Consider the following 15,683-nt stretch of genomic DNA (forward strand, 5'->3'; position numbering starts at 1 on the left):
TGTGACTTTCTGGTGTGGGGGATTGCAGCAGGCCTCCACCCTTAGATCAGGTGAGCATTCTTGACAGGACTCTTCTGTTTTTGGTTGGAGAGGAGAAAAAAAACACACCACTTTGGTGTCTTACTGACTTCCAAGATTCTTTATTCTTTCTAGCCCCCCCTCCCAGCCCCCTACACGTGGGGGGAGCCCCAGTACACGGGGGATGTCAAGATGCAGGGGGCCATGTGGGGTCTGGCCAGGGCCCAGCCAGGGAACAGTTCAGAGCTGTTCTCTCCCATGCAGCTGGAGAGGCCAGCAGAGCCATCTGTAGGCTCAGCTCCACAAGCTGTTTCTCCTGATGCTCCCTGCAGGCGGCCTCCATGTCACTCCTCATCTTCACTCTAGGCTGCTCCGGGCCTCCTCTCCCTGTGGACCCTAGAGATGCGAGGGCCACAGTCCTCCTCAGCTGAGCCTCCCTCCCCAAGCCCAAGGCCCTAGCACAGGTTGCAGTTGGACGGCTTCAAGCTGCGGCTCTGAGCCTGGAGCAAGGGGAGGGGAAGGAGAGGAAGACAGGGTTCGACATCAAGGAAATGAGGGGGACAGTCCTCACTGCAGAGCTCAGCATGGGCTGGAGTCATATTGAAAACACAAGGATAACCACCATTCCAAAACTCTACTGCTTGGAAGAGCACCCCCCCAACCCCCCGTAAACTCCTTACTTCCTCCCAGCGCAGAGCCTGTCTCTACCCCGTCCTCATACCTGCCGCTGTCGGTATTCTGCCTCGCTGGCTGATAGTGCTTGTGCTAAAGCTAAGTCTTCTTCCTCCTGAGAACTGGGAGGGAGGAACAGCTTAAGCTGGATGACAGTATCTAAAATGTGAGCATCTCATCTGTTAGGCATCACTGTGCTGAGCACTTGTGAGTATTATCTCAATTTTCATAGGTAGGGTTCTATAAGGTATTAGTACTGTCCCCATTTTATAGAGAGCATTAAGACTAATGGGTTAAAGAACTTGTCAAAGGTCATATACTATAGTTCAAAAGCTTAACTGTGAGGCCAAGTTCCTAACAGTTATCCTGCATTGGATGAGAGTGGTCCCACCTACCTCCCTCCAAACTGAGCCCTTGCCCATGTCCCACCCTCTTTCACCAGAGAGAAGGTACCTTGGGACCTGGGGTTTGGTCTCTGCCAGGGACAGTTCCAGGGCTCGTTGCAGAGCCTCATCCTCACTCTGCAAAAGGAAAAATAAGACCAGCTGCCTTGAACTTTACTCTCTGTGGGTTTGCTTCTGTCCATCTGACCCCTGCCCAACTCACCAAGCCATTTTGCAAAGCAATCACTGGAGAGGCTGTCCGGGATGGAGACTGAGCTGTGGCTCTATGGCAGACATTCAAGAGGCTGAGGTCAGAGATGTGAAGGGAAAAAAGGAAGAGGAGAAACAGGCAGGCCTACCTGCTGGCAGAGGTAGATGAAGGCAAGGTCTGGTTTGGGCTGGGGATGGTCTTTGTAGAAGCTAGGCCTTGTGCTCTGGAGACGGCAGCCAGTCTGTAGGGAAGACACACTCTTGGCATGCCTCCAGGCACGGTCAGCTTGCATGTTCCTCCCTGGCCTGACCAAGGAGGTCTGCAGGGGAACTCCTCCACAAGGTCTGGAAAACATGCACTTCAAAGGAAATAAAAAGACTCCCTAGCCAAAGGGGACAGGTTGACGCTTCCCAACCATAATGACAGAGGTTGAGTCAGTTTCAAAAGGATGGGATGGCTCAGAAGGATGGGATGGTCCCAGAGGCAAGTAGAGGACTTGGTTGCAATTACCCTGCCCTACTTGTGGGGTGCCCCTCCCCAGAGCAATCATGGTCCAGTGGGTGACGGTGCTTGATGCAGAAGTTTCGGCCACAGTGGTCGCAGGTCAGTTTCATCATTTCCCGCTGCCGGCAGCCAGAGCGTTCACACTTATTGGTGAAGATCTGAGGTGGAGTAGGGAGGGTTGTCTCTGCTGAGACTCTGATCCCCCTTCAACTCCATCCTAACAGTTGTACAGACTTCCAGGCATCTGTAGTCCCAGGTGACCATGGTGAACCCCTCCAACACTTACCTTACGTTTTTGCTGAGCTGGATCAGAGCGGCAGTCTCCATCAATGTGTTCCCCAACAGCACGGTCAGGGGGCTCCCCTCTGGCCACAGGAACAGGCACATTACAGAGTGGGCATACAGGTACCTGGATATCCTACAGTCAGAGAGCAGGGGTCGGTCTGTGGCCTACTCCCAAACGAGCCAAATCTCTGGTCCTAAAAGAACCTGGACATGACCCCCCCATAAACGCAAAAGGAAACAATGTTCCCAGCACTGAGCCTCAGAAAGACAGTAAAAGAGAGGAAATGGGAGGCAGAGGGGTTCCAGAGATTCTGCGTGCCATCCTCCATCCGCCCCCTTTCACCCTCAGACCGCCCCCTCACCTTTTGGTAAGCAGATCCACAGTGATGCTGGGCGTAGGCCACGTGGTCTGCGCAAAAGATGCCCGAGCAGGCGTCGCACTTGAGCGGCAGAAAATCTGCAGGAAGTGGGTTGGACTGCAGGTCCAGGGGGGCCTCGACCTCGTTCCCGCTCACTCAAGCCTTCCGCTCAGGGGAACGAAAACGCCGCCGTACTCGCAGTGAACTGCACCCCTGACCTAGTCCACTATCTCCTAGGCCACGCCCCAACCTCGAGCCCCGCCCCCGTTGGGCACTTCCAGCCCGGGAGAGTCCACCCTTCCCGCCACTTGCAGTTCCGAGCCCTTCTCCGCCCGGCCCCGCCTCCCGCCTGCTCCGCCCCTCACCCCCTCACCCAAGCGCTGACAGCTCGGCTCCGAACAGTGAGCCCCAAGGTCCGGAAACTCCATCGCCGGACCGGACGGGGCCTGCTGGGAAAGGAAGCGATGCTGAGCTCCTCTAGGGTTCCCGCTCAGGGTCCAAACCGCGACCCCGCACTCTGGGGGGACTCGCTGTCTCGCCCCTTCCTCCCCACTGCCCAGCCCGGGTTACCGGAGCGTTAGCGCCTCCAGGCCCGCAGCTCCCACTCCTCCCCGGGCGCGCGCGGGCGCGCTGACGTCGTCGCGCAGGGCGGGCACGTCCAGCGCAGTCCCCGGGGGGCGGGGGAGCGTCCCGGAAGAGCCGATCCCCGCCCCTCCTGTTGCGTTAGGCTGGGAGCCGGATGGTTTGTCTTGAGCGCGGGCCTACCTCCACAAAGGGCGAAAGGGCAGGCGAAGGCAAGGACCGATGACATCTTGGAGGGCTGGGGTGGTTTGGGGTCTTTCACAATTGGGTCCTTAGTCCGCTTCTCACTGTACACTCTCCGACTAGCCGTTTCGTTCGCAGCCACTGCTGTACTTACTCTCCAGGAGCTGACAACTCCCTTGTTTCTGTGAAATACACATTTCTCTTCAGGGCTATAGCTCCTCCAAGTTTAGCTTCGATGTCCTTTTGTAAGACTTCTCTGACCCTCCTCAGTTTGAGCTAAGTGCCTCTCTTGTGGTCTCCCTGGTTCTGTTTTAGCACTCTATCACCTTATTGTAATCAGCTGTTCCCTCACTCCCCTGCCTACCCCTGCCCCACATAAATATACTGGTAAGTCAGGGACCACGTCTGCCTTGCTTTGTGTTAGGTAGGCCCCAGCACCCAGCTCAGTCACTGTGGTTTTCAGTGTGAATCCAAATCACCTACAAGAGCTGCTTTAAAATGCAGATTCCTGAGCCCCCAGGGCTTCTGATTTAGTAGGAAGTGTAGGAGAGAATTCTGACATTATCCATGTACTACACTTTGAAAAACACATGCCTAGAATATGCTGAATGCTTATTAAATATTTCTTGAATGAAGCTAGAGAGTCACTGAATTGATGTCCTGCTTTACCTTAGGGAGCCCCAGGTTGAGACCTTCTGTTTCAGCACATTTTGTTTCTCACATGCCTCTCTGGCCCCTCATGCGTTGGCTTGGTTGCACTCTTATTTTCCCAAAAGTTTGGGCATGGGGACAAGTAAACAGGTGAAATAAACTTAGAGTTGAACAGTGTCCTCCAAAATGGAGACAGAACCAGGCTACAGCTGGAGACGAGAAGCCAGCCTTCTTCTCTTCTCCCTCTCCCTCTCCAACTTTTGGCTCTGTTTCCCTGTGCCTGCTTCTTACATCCTTACAGCTCTAAGGCTAGTGAAAATTAAAACCATTTTTTCCTGGTTCCTCAAGGAGAAGGCCTAATGTCAGCTCTGACTGGGCCTGATTGCCTTGACTTGGATTATCTGCCAAGTCCTGACCTGTGGCCCAGGGGCCAGGGTATGTGTTGTTCTGATGGGCCAGGCCTGAGTCTCATGTTTGGGGGAAGTGAGTCAGCTTCATCTAGAGTGAAAATCACCAAGCTGGCTTGGACAGTCCTTCCAGAAAACCCAAGAGAGTCCATTCAATTCCTTCCTTCCTTCATTCAACATACTGAGTGTCCTCCCACGTGCCTGTCACGGGATGATACATGCATAGACTAGGATCTACCAGGTAATACGGCAGTGCGTTTCAGGTACACCCATTCTGGAGTTGACAAGTGTTATTCAAGCCAAAATCTGAAGGGTGAGTAAGCTGTTGGCTAGGTGAAGGCCAAGGGAGAAAGGAGTGGGGTGGAAGGAGATGGTATTCCAGACAGAGGAAACAGCAAGGACAAAAACCTGGAGATAAGAGGGAACAAGATCCTTTAGATGAGCTTTTTAAAAGCTTTATAGCATCGGGATCTTAGAGTGTAAGAGACAGCTTAGCAGAAGATAAAGCTGGAGAGTTAGGGTCAAATCTCAGGTCATGGAGGCCACATTACTGTTGAGAATTTTAACATGAACATAATAGGAAACTGTAGATAGCTTTAAGCAGAAGAGTAACATGATCCAATTTGTATTTTGGGAAAGTCACTCTGGCTTCAGAGTGGGGAACAGATTGGAAGAAGGGAGACTAGGTAGAAGTCTATTGCTATAGTAGAGACGAGATGATGGCGTGAACTAGGGATGATGCTTAGAATTAATGAAAGCTCAGTATAGAGGTTAGATATGAGATAGAAATTTTAAAATAAGTAACTTTCCAATATATCACTGAAAGAATAAAATGGTAAAAAGAAAGAAAGAAAGAAATTCTGTTCCCAGAGCAACCATAAAGTACACAGGACAAATTTTTTTTTTTTTTTTGCACATGCCACGCGGCTTGTGGGATCTTAGTTCCCCAACCAGGGATTGGACCTGGGCCCTCAGCAGTGAGAGCACTGAGTCCTAACCACTGGACCACCAGGAAATTCCCTCAGAGAAAAAATTATGACTTTATCTGTGGGAAACACCTTGACCTACCTCTATGCAGAAGTTCAGCCCAACATTCAGTGAGTGTATGGAACACCTTTGGCCACTCTTGCAGGGAAATTTTGTCAGCTCCTTCCCTCAACCCATCCTCACACCCTGGGGTAGGCCCTGGGCAGCCATGTTTCTGCCAAAGATGATTGGTCTGGGAGTGGTCATCTGACCCACACTGGGTAACTATGTGTTTCCCAAAAGCATAACCTGAGACAAGGATTTCAGTGCAGATAATTCATGTAGGAGGTAGTCCTAGCCAGAGTAAGAGAGCAGGAAGGAGGGAGACAGAGAAGGAAGGAAAACTAATAATGTGTGTTACTGGTTACTACTGTGGTTCCCAATTCCACTGGGAGCCCTAGGAGGAAGCATGTAAAATACACCTCAGAATCATCCTTCTAAAGGACAGGAGGCTGGGCTGACTCCTGTCTTCTGTAAGTTGGAGGTTTCTCCTGGGAGTGATAAGTCCCCCATGTCCACCTTGCACAGCCAACCAGTACCTGTGTGCAAGCTGACTGAGCTACGAGGGGCTTTGGGAAAAGCCCTGAGGCAGCAATACTGAAGTTGGCTCAGCTTGGAGGTGGGAAGGCATCTGAGCTCATAGGAACTGTCCACAGCGACAGCTGAAGTCCAAGATGTGCCAAGCAGACGAGGCACAGGGCACCAAGAGCATCTGCTATATTTGGCCAATCAGATTCTTTCCTGGGAATTTGGAATCGAGGCCAAAAAAATCAGTGTTCACAAGACCATTGGATCTGTAACATAAAAGCTATGGGCTTGCCATCTGCCGTACTACCATACTGTCATACTGACCGAGGGACAGGAAGAGATTGTTATCTGCAATACTATGACTGATGGGACACAGCCCCATAAAAAGAGACTGATTTTGTAGCTTACACACATGGGTTTAAATCATATCATTACCTCTTTTGCCTCCTCCCAAAGTCTACACCCTCCAACAAAACCGTGGCTAACTGCCTTTATTTCATTAGTTTCACTTTGTCCCTTTTAAAATAGTTATGTTAGCCCATTAGATTCACTATATTTCCCAAGGCTTTGTCAGACTCTCTTATCACACCCGCAGTCAGGCTATTGACATACAGGAGACTCTTCATCCGGGTATGCACCTAAGCGTCCTCTGCCATAGGGATTCAGCTTTTGACCTAGGCCCTTCAGAAAGAAAAGCTGTTGAAGAGCTTGCTATTTGTGAATTCCAAGACTCCATATCTGTGGAATCCAGCATCAGTTCTGTTAGATTTAAACATATGAAATTGCTAATAGTTGACTTTTTTTTTTTTTAATTTACAAAAACAGCAATTTCATATGGTTTAATCTAAGCAGCACATGTCACAGGCAAGAACTGTTTTTCCTCTGACCTTCAATCTAATCCTCACCCTGCTGGGTTTTGGAGCCCAGATATGAAGACAAACAGGCACTGTCTGGGAGTATGGTTTAAAGTCCACACACCTTAAAATCAGATGTGTCAAATGTCTATGTACCTCAGCACTTCAAACCTTGCACCATTTCCTACTAACAATGTATAAGGAGAGGGTATTGGGTAGGATATAGGTTAAACTGCCATAACAGTGACTCAGAAACAGTGGCATTAACAAGAAAGTTTAATTTCTTGCTTATGTAATTATCCAGGGCTGGCTGGTATGACAGCACCTGTAGGGGACTTGGACACCTCCTATTTTGTTGCTTCACCATCATTACGGTGTTGCCTTTGTCTACCTGGTACCAAATGAGTCCTTGTTCTAGGCAGCAGAATGACGGAGAAGAAGGCATCCCCTCCACCCTCCACCCACCCCACCCCCGTCATTCAATGACCTTGAATTTGCATATAATCACTTCTGTGAACATTGTATAGACCAGCTATAATTGTATAAATCATTAACTTAGTCACATGATCATACCCAACTCCAGGGAAGCTGGGAAATGTAGTCTTTAGCTGGGTGGCTATGTGTCCAGATAAAATTTCAATTATTATGTCAGTGAAGGAGAACAGATATTTGGGGGACAACTAGTGTCACAAAAGGAAATAAAGGATGACTTTTATGGTATTTGGGCCATCCTGAGCTTGAAGTAATGAAGCAGGTGGTGGGTCACTTAAAGGCACACAGCAGCCAGAATGGTATAAGGCATGTCTCTTAGCTCAGGAGGTTGGAGGATGAGAAAAACAGGACCAAGCACCACCTGGTCAGTCTTCGATTGTAGCCCACTCTACCCAATAGCCATTCCCCAGCTGCATCCTTGAGGACAAAACTCTGATTTTAATCATCTTTTTCCAAGTAGTTGTTTTTTGCATAGGTACCTTTGCAGCTCCTAGGATGAGTATTAAATGGTCTAAGTCAATGTTTTTCAAACTTTTTAACCATTACTCACGATAGGAAATACATTTTATAACCCAACACACACACACACACACACACACACACACACACACACACGCAAACACACACATACATGCCTGACACTTGACTTTTTTTTTTTCTTTTCTTTTTTTGCGGTATGCGAGCCTCTCACTGTTGTGGCCTCTCCCGTCACGGAGTGCAGGCTCCGGACGCGCAGGCTCAGCAACCATGGCTCACGGGCCCAGCCGCTCCGCGGCATGTGGGATCTTCCTGGACCGGGGCACGAACCCACGTCCCCTGTATCAGCAGGCAGACTCTCAACCACTGTGCCACCAGGGAAGCCCTAAAAGTTGTTATTTTTTAGCCCTGTGGAATGTTCATCAGTTTAGTATCTAACCTAGCAATTTTTTTCATTCTGATATGTATACATTTTTTTATTGAAAACACTCAGAGAACCGATTTTTTGTATTCTTTATCAGTTCCCTCATGAATGATTTATGTGTACATATAGTTTATTTGGATGAGAATTTATAATATTTCTGCTCTGGACATTACCTGTGACATCTAGCACTCAGGCAGCTATTTTATGACCATGAGTGGAGCCAAGCAGAGCCAACATGTTGAAGATGGCAAAGAAGAAAGATGGAAAAGATCCAGGGTCACTAATAAATTAACCAACCCGGGGATACCAGATCTGGCTTCTTGTTACGTAAGAGAGGAAATGTCCTTGTTAGCAATATTTTCTACATTTTGCAACCCAAAGCTTCCTTTGTGATACACCTGTTGTGGCAGCTCACCTTAATAAAAGTGAACATTTAATTCACCCAGATGGAACTTTTTGCTGGTGTATCATCAACATATGATGGTGGCTCTGGTGGTAGTAATGGAATGATCACTGAATTTCCCAATCAACTTTAGAGATCCTCCTCTCACAGCTCTGCAAAGACTCCTGATACAGTGATCTTATATTCTGCACATTAATATTCTGTTTACTTGTTTTTATGTTTATTTTTGTTTACTTGCTTTTAATTTTAAATTACTTCCAGGGCTTTATAAATCCTTTTATTTTAATATATAGCTGTCTGATTTTAAATATTTTTTTCATGTTAAACTATAATCATTTCATTTTAAGAATTTTATTTATTCATTTTTTTCCTCTCTACATTCATTGCTTTAGAGTGGTAGGCTTCCAATTTTTTGGAACCTTGTGTGGAACAGACTAAACAAAGAGAAACACTGCCTCTTTCCCCGCTCCCACTCCACAAATGCTCAGATAACCAAAAGCTTAGAGAACCCTAAAAATAAAATCTTGGAAGTTCTCTCTTGAGCATAAGCCAGAATGTTTTAACTGTCAGAGACCCCAAAGACCACAAGAGAGAATGAAGCCCTCACAGTTTCCCTTGTCTCAGGCAAAACTTTTCCTGACTGATAGGTTATAGTCCAGATTAAGCTTTGCATGCTGATCAGCAGCCTAGGAGCTTCCCAAGAGTTAAAAGGATGATGAACAGACCAAAGCCACTACCTCCTGCTACATAGTGTGGACGTAGGTTCCTTGCTTCCGAATAAGGGAATAAAGGAGAACATTGAGAGAAGTCCAGTAACACTCTCCATGTTGAACAAGCTGTGTCAGAAGATATCAACTAGCAATTGAGCATTGCTTAAGTCTCTTTTATTGTAGACCAACAAAGCACACGCAGACCTGCTAAGCAGCTTTGTGCTTCAGCCGTGGGAAGCTGAGCTGCAGCCTGCCACAGGAAAAGGAGAAATGGGCTCCTCTACAAAATAGCAGGTGCAGTCACGGCCAGACACCTCTTATCTCAGCTTCAGCAGGTTTAAAGCAGACAAGGTCAACGTGAGGATGCCAGCAAGGATGTCTTGGGCCCAGTTCTACTCAAATTTTAGTTTAATGGTATGTTTAGTTTCGTGGTTTTCCTCCTCCTCAAATGACTCTTAGAGAAACAGTGCATACTGAGAGGAAAAGAAAAACCGTTTTGCTAACTGTCCTGTCCTACTATTACTCATCTCTTAGTTTATTTAATCCCCCATGAAAACCTTTTGAAGTGGATATTATGTATTCCCCTTTTGAAGATAAGAAAACTGAGATTGAGAGAGATGAAGTTACTTGCTTTTGGAGATGGGATCTGGACCCAGGTTTGTGCATGGCCCTAAGTCCTGTGCTCTTTCATTATACATTGCCTCCCCCAAATCGACTCTATAACCTCCTCAGCAACTGAAAAGAAGAATCTTAAGTGGTGGTTTTCTCAGAGTGTGGAAAATCCCAAATCTCTCCATGGGTTATCAATAATCAAACACCCTTTCAGAGCAAGGTACTATTTAAATATCTAAATATTACTATTTAAATAACCAGGTGTGAAAGCTCTTTGATTGGAACCGACTTCAGACCCCAGGAGAGACCAGCACGGCTCTGCCTGCACTGAGGTCTGCCTTGCTTTCTCAGGTACGTGATATACAATCTTTGTGACAATATTCAGTCACTTGTCCTGAAGTGCCCTAGCTCTCCTGTGGATTAATTATAGACCTAGTTTAGGCACATAGTTCAAATTCATATGATTTTATAGGTTACACAGTGATTTCACATGTATCTGATTCAACCCACTAAATATTGACCAAGTCTTATCAGATGTTATACTGGGCCCTGGGCATAGAGGTGAATAACCTATGGCCTCTACCCCATAGTTGTTCAATGTCCAGAGGGGTAAGGGGATAGTGGGGGAGAGGGTGCTACTGGCATCTAATGGGTGGAGGCCAAAGATGATGCAGCTAAACATTCGACAATGAACAGGACAGCCCCTATCACCACCAACAAATAATTATCTGGCTCAAGGGGCTTCCCTGGTGGCGCAGTGGCTAAGAATCCGCCTGCCAACACGGAACACGGACCGGTTCGAGCCCTGGTCCGGGAAGATCCCACATGCCGTGGAACAACTAAGCCCGTGGGCCAAAACTACTGAGCCTGTGCTCTAGAGCCCATGATCCACAACTACTGAAGCCCACATGCCACAACTACTGAAGCCTGCACACCTAGAGGCCGTGCTCCTCAACAAGAGAAGCCATTGCAATGAGAAGCCATCACACTTTGGGCAAGCCATTTTACCTCACTAAGCCTCAGTTTCCTCATCTGTAAAATGGTAAAGGGGTCCTACATCCAAGCATGATGGTGAACGTTACAAAAACGATACATGTAAAGCACTTAGATCTACGACTAACATATACTAAATAATCTAACATATGTGTATTGTTAGTTGTTTAACTGTGTATATTATTCATTATTACTAAATTTGTTCATTTTCCATATGTTGATACATTGTCTTTATTTTTTATAATGGGTAGATTGCCAGTCCAAATTCTTGAATATAATTTCCAGATAAGCTTGGTGTCGTGGTTCTAAAATATGTCCACAAGGGAACTCCCTGGTGGTCTAGTGGTTAGAACTAGTGGTTTCACTGCCATGACCCGGGTTCAATTCCTGGCCAGGGAAGTAAGATCCACAAGCAGTGCAGCCAAAAAAAAAAGTCCGCAAATTTTTTTCTACTTTTCCCTTAAAGAGCTTGGGCTGGACTCAGTGACTTGCTTCTAATGTATAGAATACAGTGGAAGTGATGGAGTGTGACTTTTGACACTAGGTCATAAAAAGCACTATGGCTTTCTTCTTGCTCTCTTAGACCACTTGCTCTAGGGAAGGAAGCTGTCATGTCGTGATGACACTCAAGCAGCCATAGGAAGAGGTCAGTGTGATGAGGAACTGAGGCCTCTTGTCAACAGCTATCTATCCATAAACACATACACCTCTGTACTCCATACACCATACTAATATGAAGATTCTACGTGATATGTGGAAAAACAGCAGTATACTGAGGGAGCACTAGGAGAGCAGGTCTGCTATGGGGGGCGGGGTGGGTGATGTGGGACATCAGGGAAGGCTTCGAAAATGGAACGTGGTCTGAAATACATCTGAAAAGACAAGTGAAATGTTTAGCAACTGGAGGGATGAGGGGTGTGGGTGTAGAGCAGGGGTGGAGGGCAGTGCAGCTGAGCCAAGGAAGGAATCTGTCTGGGGTTGATGCTGTAGTGTAAAGAGCAAGACAGGGCAAGGGCAGATCTCAGAAGGCTTCTTTTTTTTTCATAAATTAATTGAAATTATTTTTTAAAATATTTATTTGGCTGCGTCGGGTATTGGTTGTGGCATGTGAACTCGTAGTTGCGACATGCACGTGGGATCTAGTTCCCAGACCAGGGATCAAAACTGGGCCCCCTGGCCTTCCCTGGTGGCGCAGTGGTTGACAGTCCACCTGCCGATTCAGGGGACACGGGTTCGTGCCCCGGTCCGGTAAGATCCCACATGCCACGGAGCAGCTGGGCCCGTGATCCATGGCCACTGAGCCTGCGCGTCCGGAGCCTGTGTTCCGCAACGGGAGAGGCCACAACAGTGAGAGGCCCACGTACCGCAAAAAAACAAAAACAAAAAACTGGGCCCCCTGCATTGGGAGCGCAGAGTCTTACCCACTGAGCCACCAGGGAAGTCCCTCAGAAGGCTTGTTAACCGTATCAGGGAGCTTGAATGATACCTTGTAGGAGGAGAGCCTTGATTACTATTAAATAGCAGAAAGCTCACCCAATTTGTATTTTTAACTTATTTAGCTACTTTTTTGGGCATAAATTTCGGTGGGGGTCAAGAGTGTGGACAGGGAAACTGTTGCATTGGGCCAAGCGAGAGATGAGGAGGTTGTGAATCAGGGCTGTGAGGGGGGTGAATCAAGAAATAATTAGGACACCCAATTAGCAGCAACTCCACACCCAACTCTGGGTATGGGATGAGAGAAAAGCAGACCTTCCGAGTTGGTGGTGATGACAAGCATGATAGCAAATACAGAAAAAGCCTATCTGTGTAGGGGAGTAGTGGGGTGGAATGCAGAGTGGAAAGAGCATGGGTTCAGTTTTTGTTATGTTGAGCAGAAGGTGCTCGTGGGACATTCAAGTGGAGATGCTTAGTCGGAAGTTCTGGGAAAGGAGCTAAGATTTAGAAGTCATCAGCATATGAGTGGAAACTGAATGGGTGAACAAGTGAAACTGCCCAGGCAGACTGCAAGGAAAAAGTGAGCCAGTGATAGACGCAGTGAAAAACCAACATTTAAGGGAGCAGGAGGAGGAAGTCCAAGAGACTTTAGTTGGACACGAAAAGCAAAACATGGTGATATACTGGCCTTGCTTGCATGATGGAAAATTCTTATACTCTCTGTCCTTGATCTTTGTACTTTTAAAGATCATTTAAATCTGTTTTGCAAAATCTCTGACCAGAAAAATAAATTCTGCCTACACTATTATTAATCAATCTCTTCTCAAAGGTTTAATTTCTGCCCTCTGCAGTACTACAGATAACCCTGCAAAGTCTGACGGCAGCTGACGTGACTTACTTCAGCATTCCCTTCTTGGCTTCAGCACCATTACTTCACAGTTCCCCATACGCTCCACGTGGCGACATTTTCAGCCTTCATCTCTGGTGATCCTCTTCTGGCACTCTGCTATTTGCCAGCTTGTCCACAAGCATAGCAAGCCATCCTCTGCAAGTAGTCTAACTTGTGCACAGTACACTCTAGGTATTATATTCTTTCCAGTAATGCAGCCTAAAGTTAAGTTTAGGAGCAGCAACATTACACTATTAGCTGTTTGAATGTGTAGTTAGCTAAGGGGCACTGCCCTCCCCCTGCAAACATAAACATGTAACCGACCCTTTTTCCCCCAGCCTGTTCTTCATTTCTTTCTTTAGCCTGACTGTAGGTTTCACATTTCTGCTCATTTTTCTTTCACTTGTATGAAAAGCTTTCTTCTTGTCTCTTTCATCACGGGGCAGGAAATGGCCAGGACACCTGATAATAAAAAGTTGTAGACAAACGTATAGCAACCATCAGACCAAGGCAAGTGTCAAGAATGGACTCTCATGGAACTCCAAACATATGGTTAATGTTTTGACCCAACTACAGGCTTCTGGCTCTATCTTCAAGCTGCAAGTTTAACAAGGAAATAGTTTACGGGTGGGGCAGACGGCAGTCATTGTTTTTCTGATTAATTCTACTTTTCCTGAATTGCCTGTTTGATGATTATAACAGTTTTCTCATTCTCTTCAGAAATTTCTCGATGATTACAAATTCATACGCCTTCAGTGACAAAAGACAGGGAGGGCCATTGAAACCCTGAGTCTTTCAGGCAAATGTAAAACAAATGGAAAAGAAAAATTTCTCACATGCTTAAGAGAGGTGCAGCATAGAAGTCAACCTCAAAAAGCCAGGTAGCATTGCCATATGGTGTCTCCACTGAAGGCCGAGGATGTGAACTCATAAAAAAGGCCATCTGCCCAGTTCTGGGCTTTCCTTTAACGTTGTTCTCCCCCAAAGAGCAAGGATTGTTAAGAGACCACTCTTTGTGAAGCTGAGATAGTATGCAGATTGGTGCTCTATCATTCCCACGCCCTGAGCATCTTCCCATTTGCGCCCTACTAATGGACAGGGGCTTCCTGTTCCAGGGTGATTGCTGGAGCCAAACTGCTTGGGTTTGGATTCTGGCTCCACCATGTACTAAGGCCGTGGCCTTGTGAAAGTCAACATCTGTAAAATGAAATAACAGTATCTATTATCTCAGGGTCATGAGGGAAAAACGAGTTAATATAAATCACCTAGAGGAGTGCCAAGCACATATCTTGCATTCAATTAGCACTAGACACCATTTCTTTAATGTTCCTGGGCCTGGAATCACTTTTAATACAGGTATAGGTCCTGCTTGTTTGGTTCTCCCAGGATAGATAAATGAGGACCGAAGGAGTTAATTGTCAGCATGTAGACATGTGAGGACTTCTTGAGAAGACAGTGTTAAGGTTGCGGGCAACACTGTAAAAAACAATCATTATGGTCCCAAATTTCTACTGACTGGGAAGCCAAAGCAATTTCCTCCTGCATACAATTTATTTGTACGTGCTCAATCTCACCAAGCATATCACAGATTCAGAGAACATGGCTAAGGGCAGGTTACTTACGTCTGTCAGGGTAATCCTTGCTTCTTGCCTTGTTTTGCACGAAGGTAAATAAACAGCCAGGAGCGAGGTGGGGGACAATGAAATAAGGGCAGAGCACAGAGTGAGGGAGACAGCTCACAGTGAGGCAGGCAGGCAGCAGCAGTTCTAGCCATCAATACTTTATTGTTCCACTCAACACCTGCACAGATGTTACTGTCCACTTCCTGACCCTAGTAGGGGGTCCCACCACACTTGGACCATGGCCCAGAGAAGCAGGTCTCCTTATTCCTCCCTAAGATAGTAAGAAAGCCCCTCGCCCCACAAGACAGAGCTCCTGCTCACTAACGTAGTGCTGGCGCATGTGCTGTGGGATCCCTGCTCCCATCCTGCATTGGGAAAGGCTGGGATGAACCAGGGCAAAGGTGCAGTGGAGGATACACGGGCTACAGCGACCAACTGCATAACTACTGACCTGACCCACCACCCCGGGCTTTGTCTGCACCTCCTAGACAGGAGCCTCCCTAAAGCTTAGCTGGGGCCTGCTGGGAAGGAGGAGCTGGCAAAGAGTGGGGATTGAGCTGCTAAGGACAGGACACAGCAGGGAAATAAAGCAGAGCGGAGCGTGGCACAAGAGAGAAAAATGATAAAGTGCCTGAACTAAACAACCAAGTGGGACACGAGGACAGAGCAGCACAGGTCCCTGAGGATAGGAGGAAAAAGAAAGGGACAGACCACCAGGGCTTGGGGCATCGTGGAATGAGACTAGAGTTGAGGCAGGAAAGCAAGTGGGAAGGACTCTTCTAGCCCTGTTCACATCCACTAACCCAAATGTAAAATTATTTACAAGCTTAAAACCAATCCCAGATACTGTACCAGGCCCAGGACAGCAGGCAGGCAGGCAGGCAGGCAGGCAGAGGGCGTTCTGGCTCCATCTGATAGCCAGCTTCCCCACATATTGCTCCTCCCCAGGGCAGTAGGGGAAGGA

At 47.2% G+C, this 15,683-nt stretch overlaps 1 protein-coding gene across 3 annotated transcripts; it reads right to left on the minus strand.

Moving 5' to 3' along the window:
* Positions 1-116: 116 nt before the first annotated feature.
* On the minus strand, positions 117-2,871 carry ZFAND2B (zinc finger AN1-type containing 2B). 3 transcript variants are annotated; one of them, XM_007445825.1, is made up of 9 exons: positions 2,806-2,871; positions 2,436-2,530; positions 2,075-2,206; positions 1,795-1,946; positions 1,433-1,525; positions 1,297-1,357; positions 1,144-1,211; positions 740-812; positions 117-518 (listed from the first exon to the last, which is right to left on the minus strand). In XM_007445825.1, exons 1-9 carry the CDS (start codon positions 2,858-2,860, stop codon positions 474-476), a joined length of 774 nt encoding a protein of 257 aa, XP_007445887.1. In that variant the 5' UTR covers positions 2,861-2,871; the 3' UTR covers positions 117-473. The 3 variants fall into 3 exon arrangements, with proteins under 3 accessions (XP_007445887.1, XP_007445888.1, XP_007445886.1); XM_007445826.1 differs by lacking the exon at positions 2,075-2,206 and having other exon boundaries at positions 474-518; positions 2,806-2,860; XM_007445824.1 differs by lacking the exons at positions 117-518; positions 740-812 and having other exon boundaries at positions 1,017-1,211; positions 2,806-2,860.
* Between the last annotated feature and the right edge of the window lie 12,812 nt (positions 2,872-15,683).

The sequence above is a fragment of the Lipotes vexillifer genome, unplaced genomic scaffold (assembly GCF_000442215.2).
Source record: "Lipotes vexillifer unplaced genomic scaffold, Lipotes_vexillifer_v1.1 scaffold965, whole genome shotgun sequence".
NCBI lineage: Eukaryota > Metazoa > Chordata > Mammalia > Artiodactyla > Lipotidae > Lipotes > Lipotes vexillifer.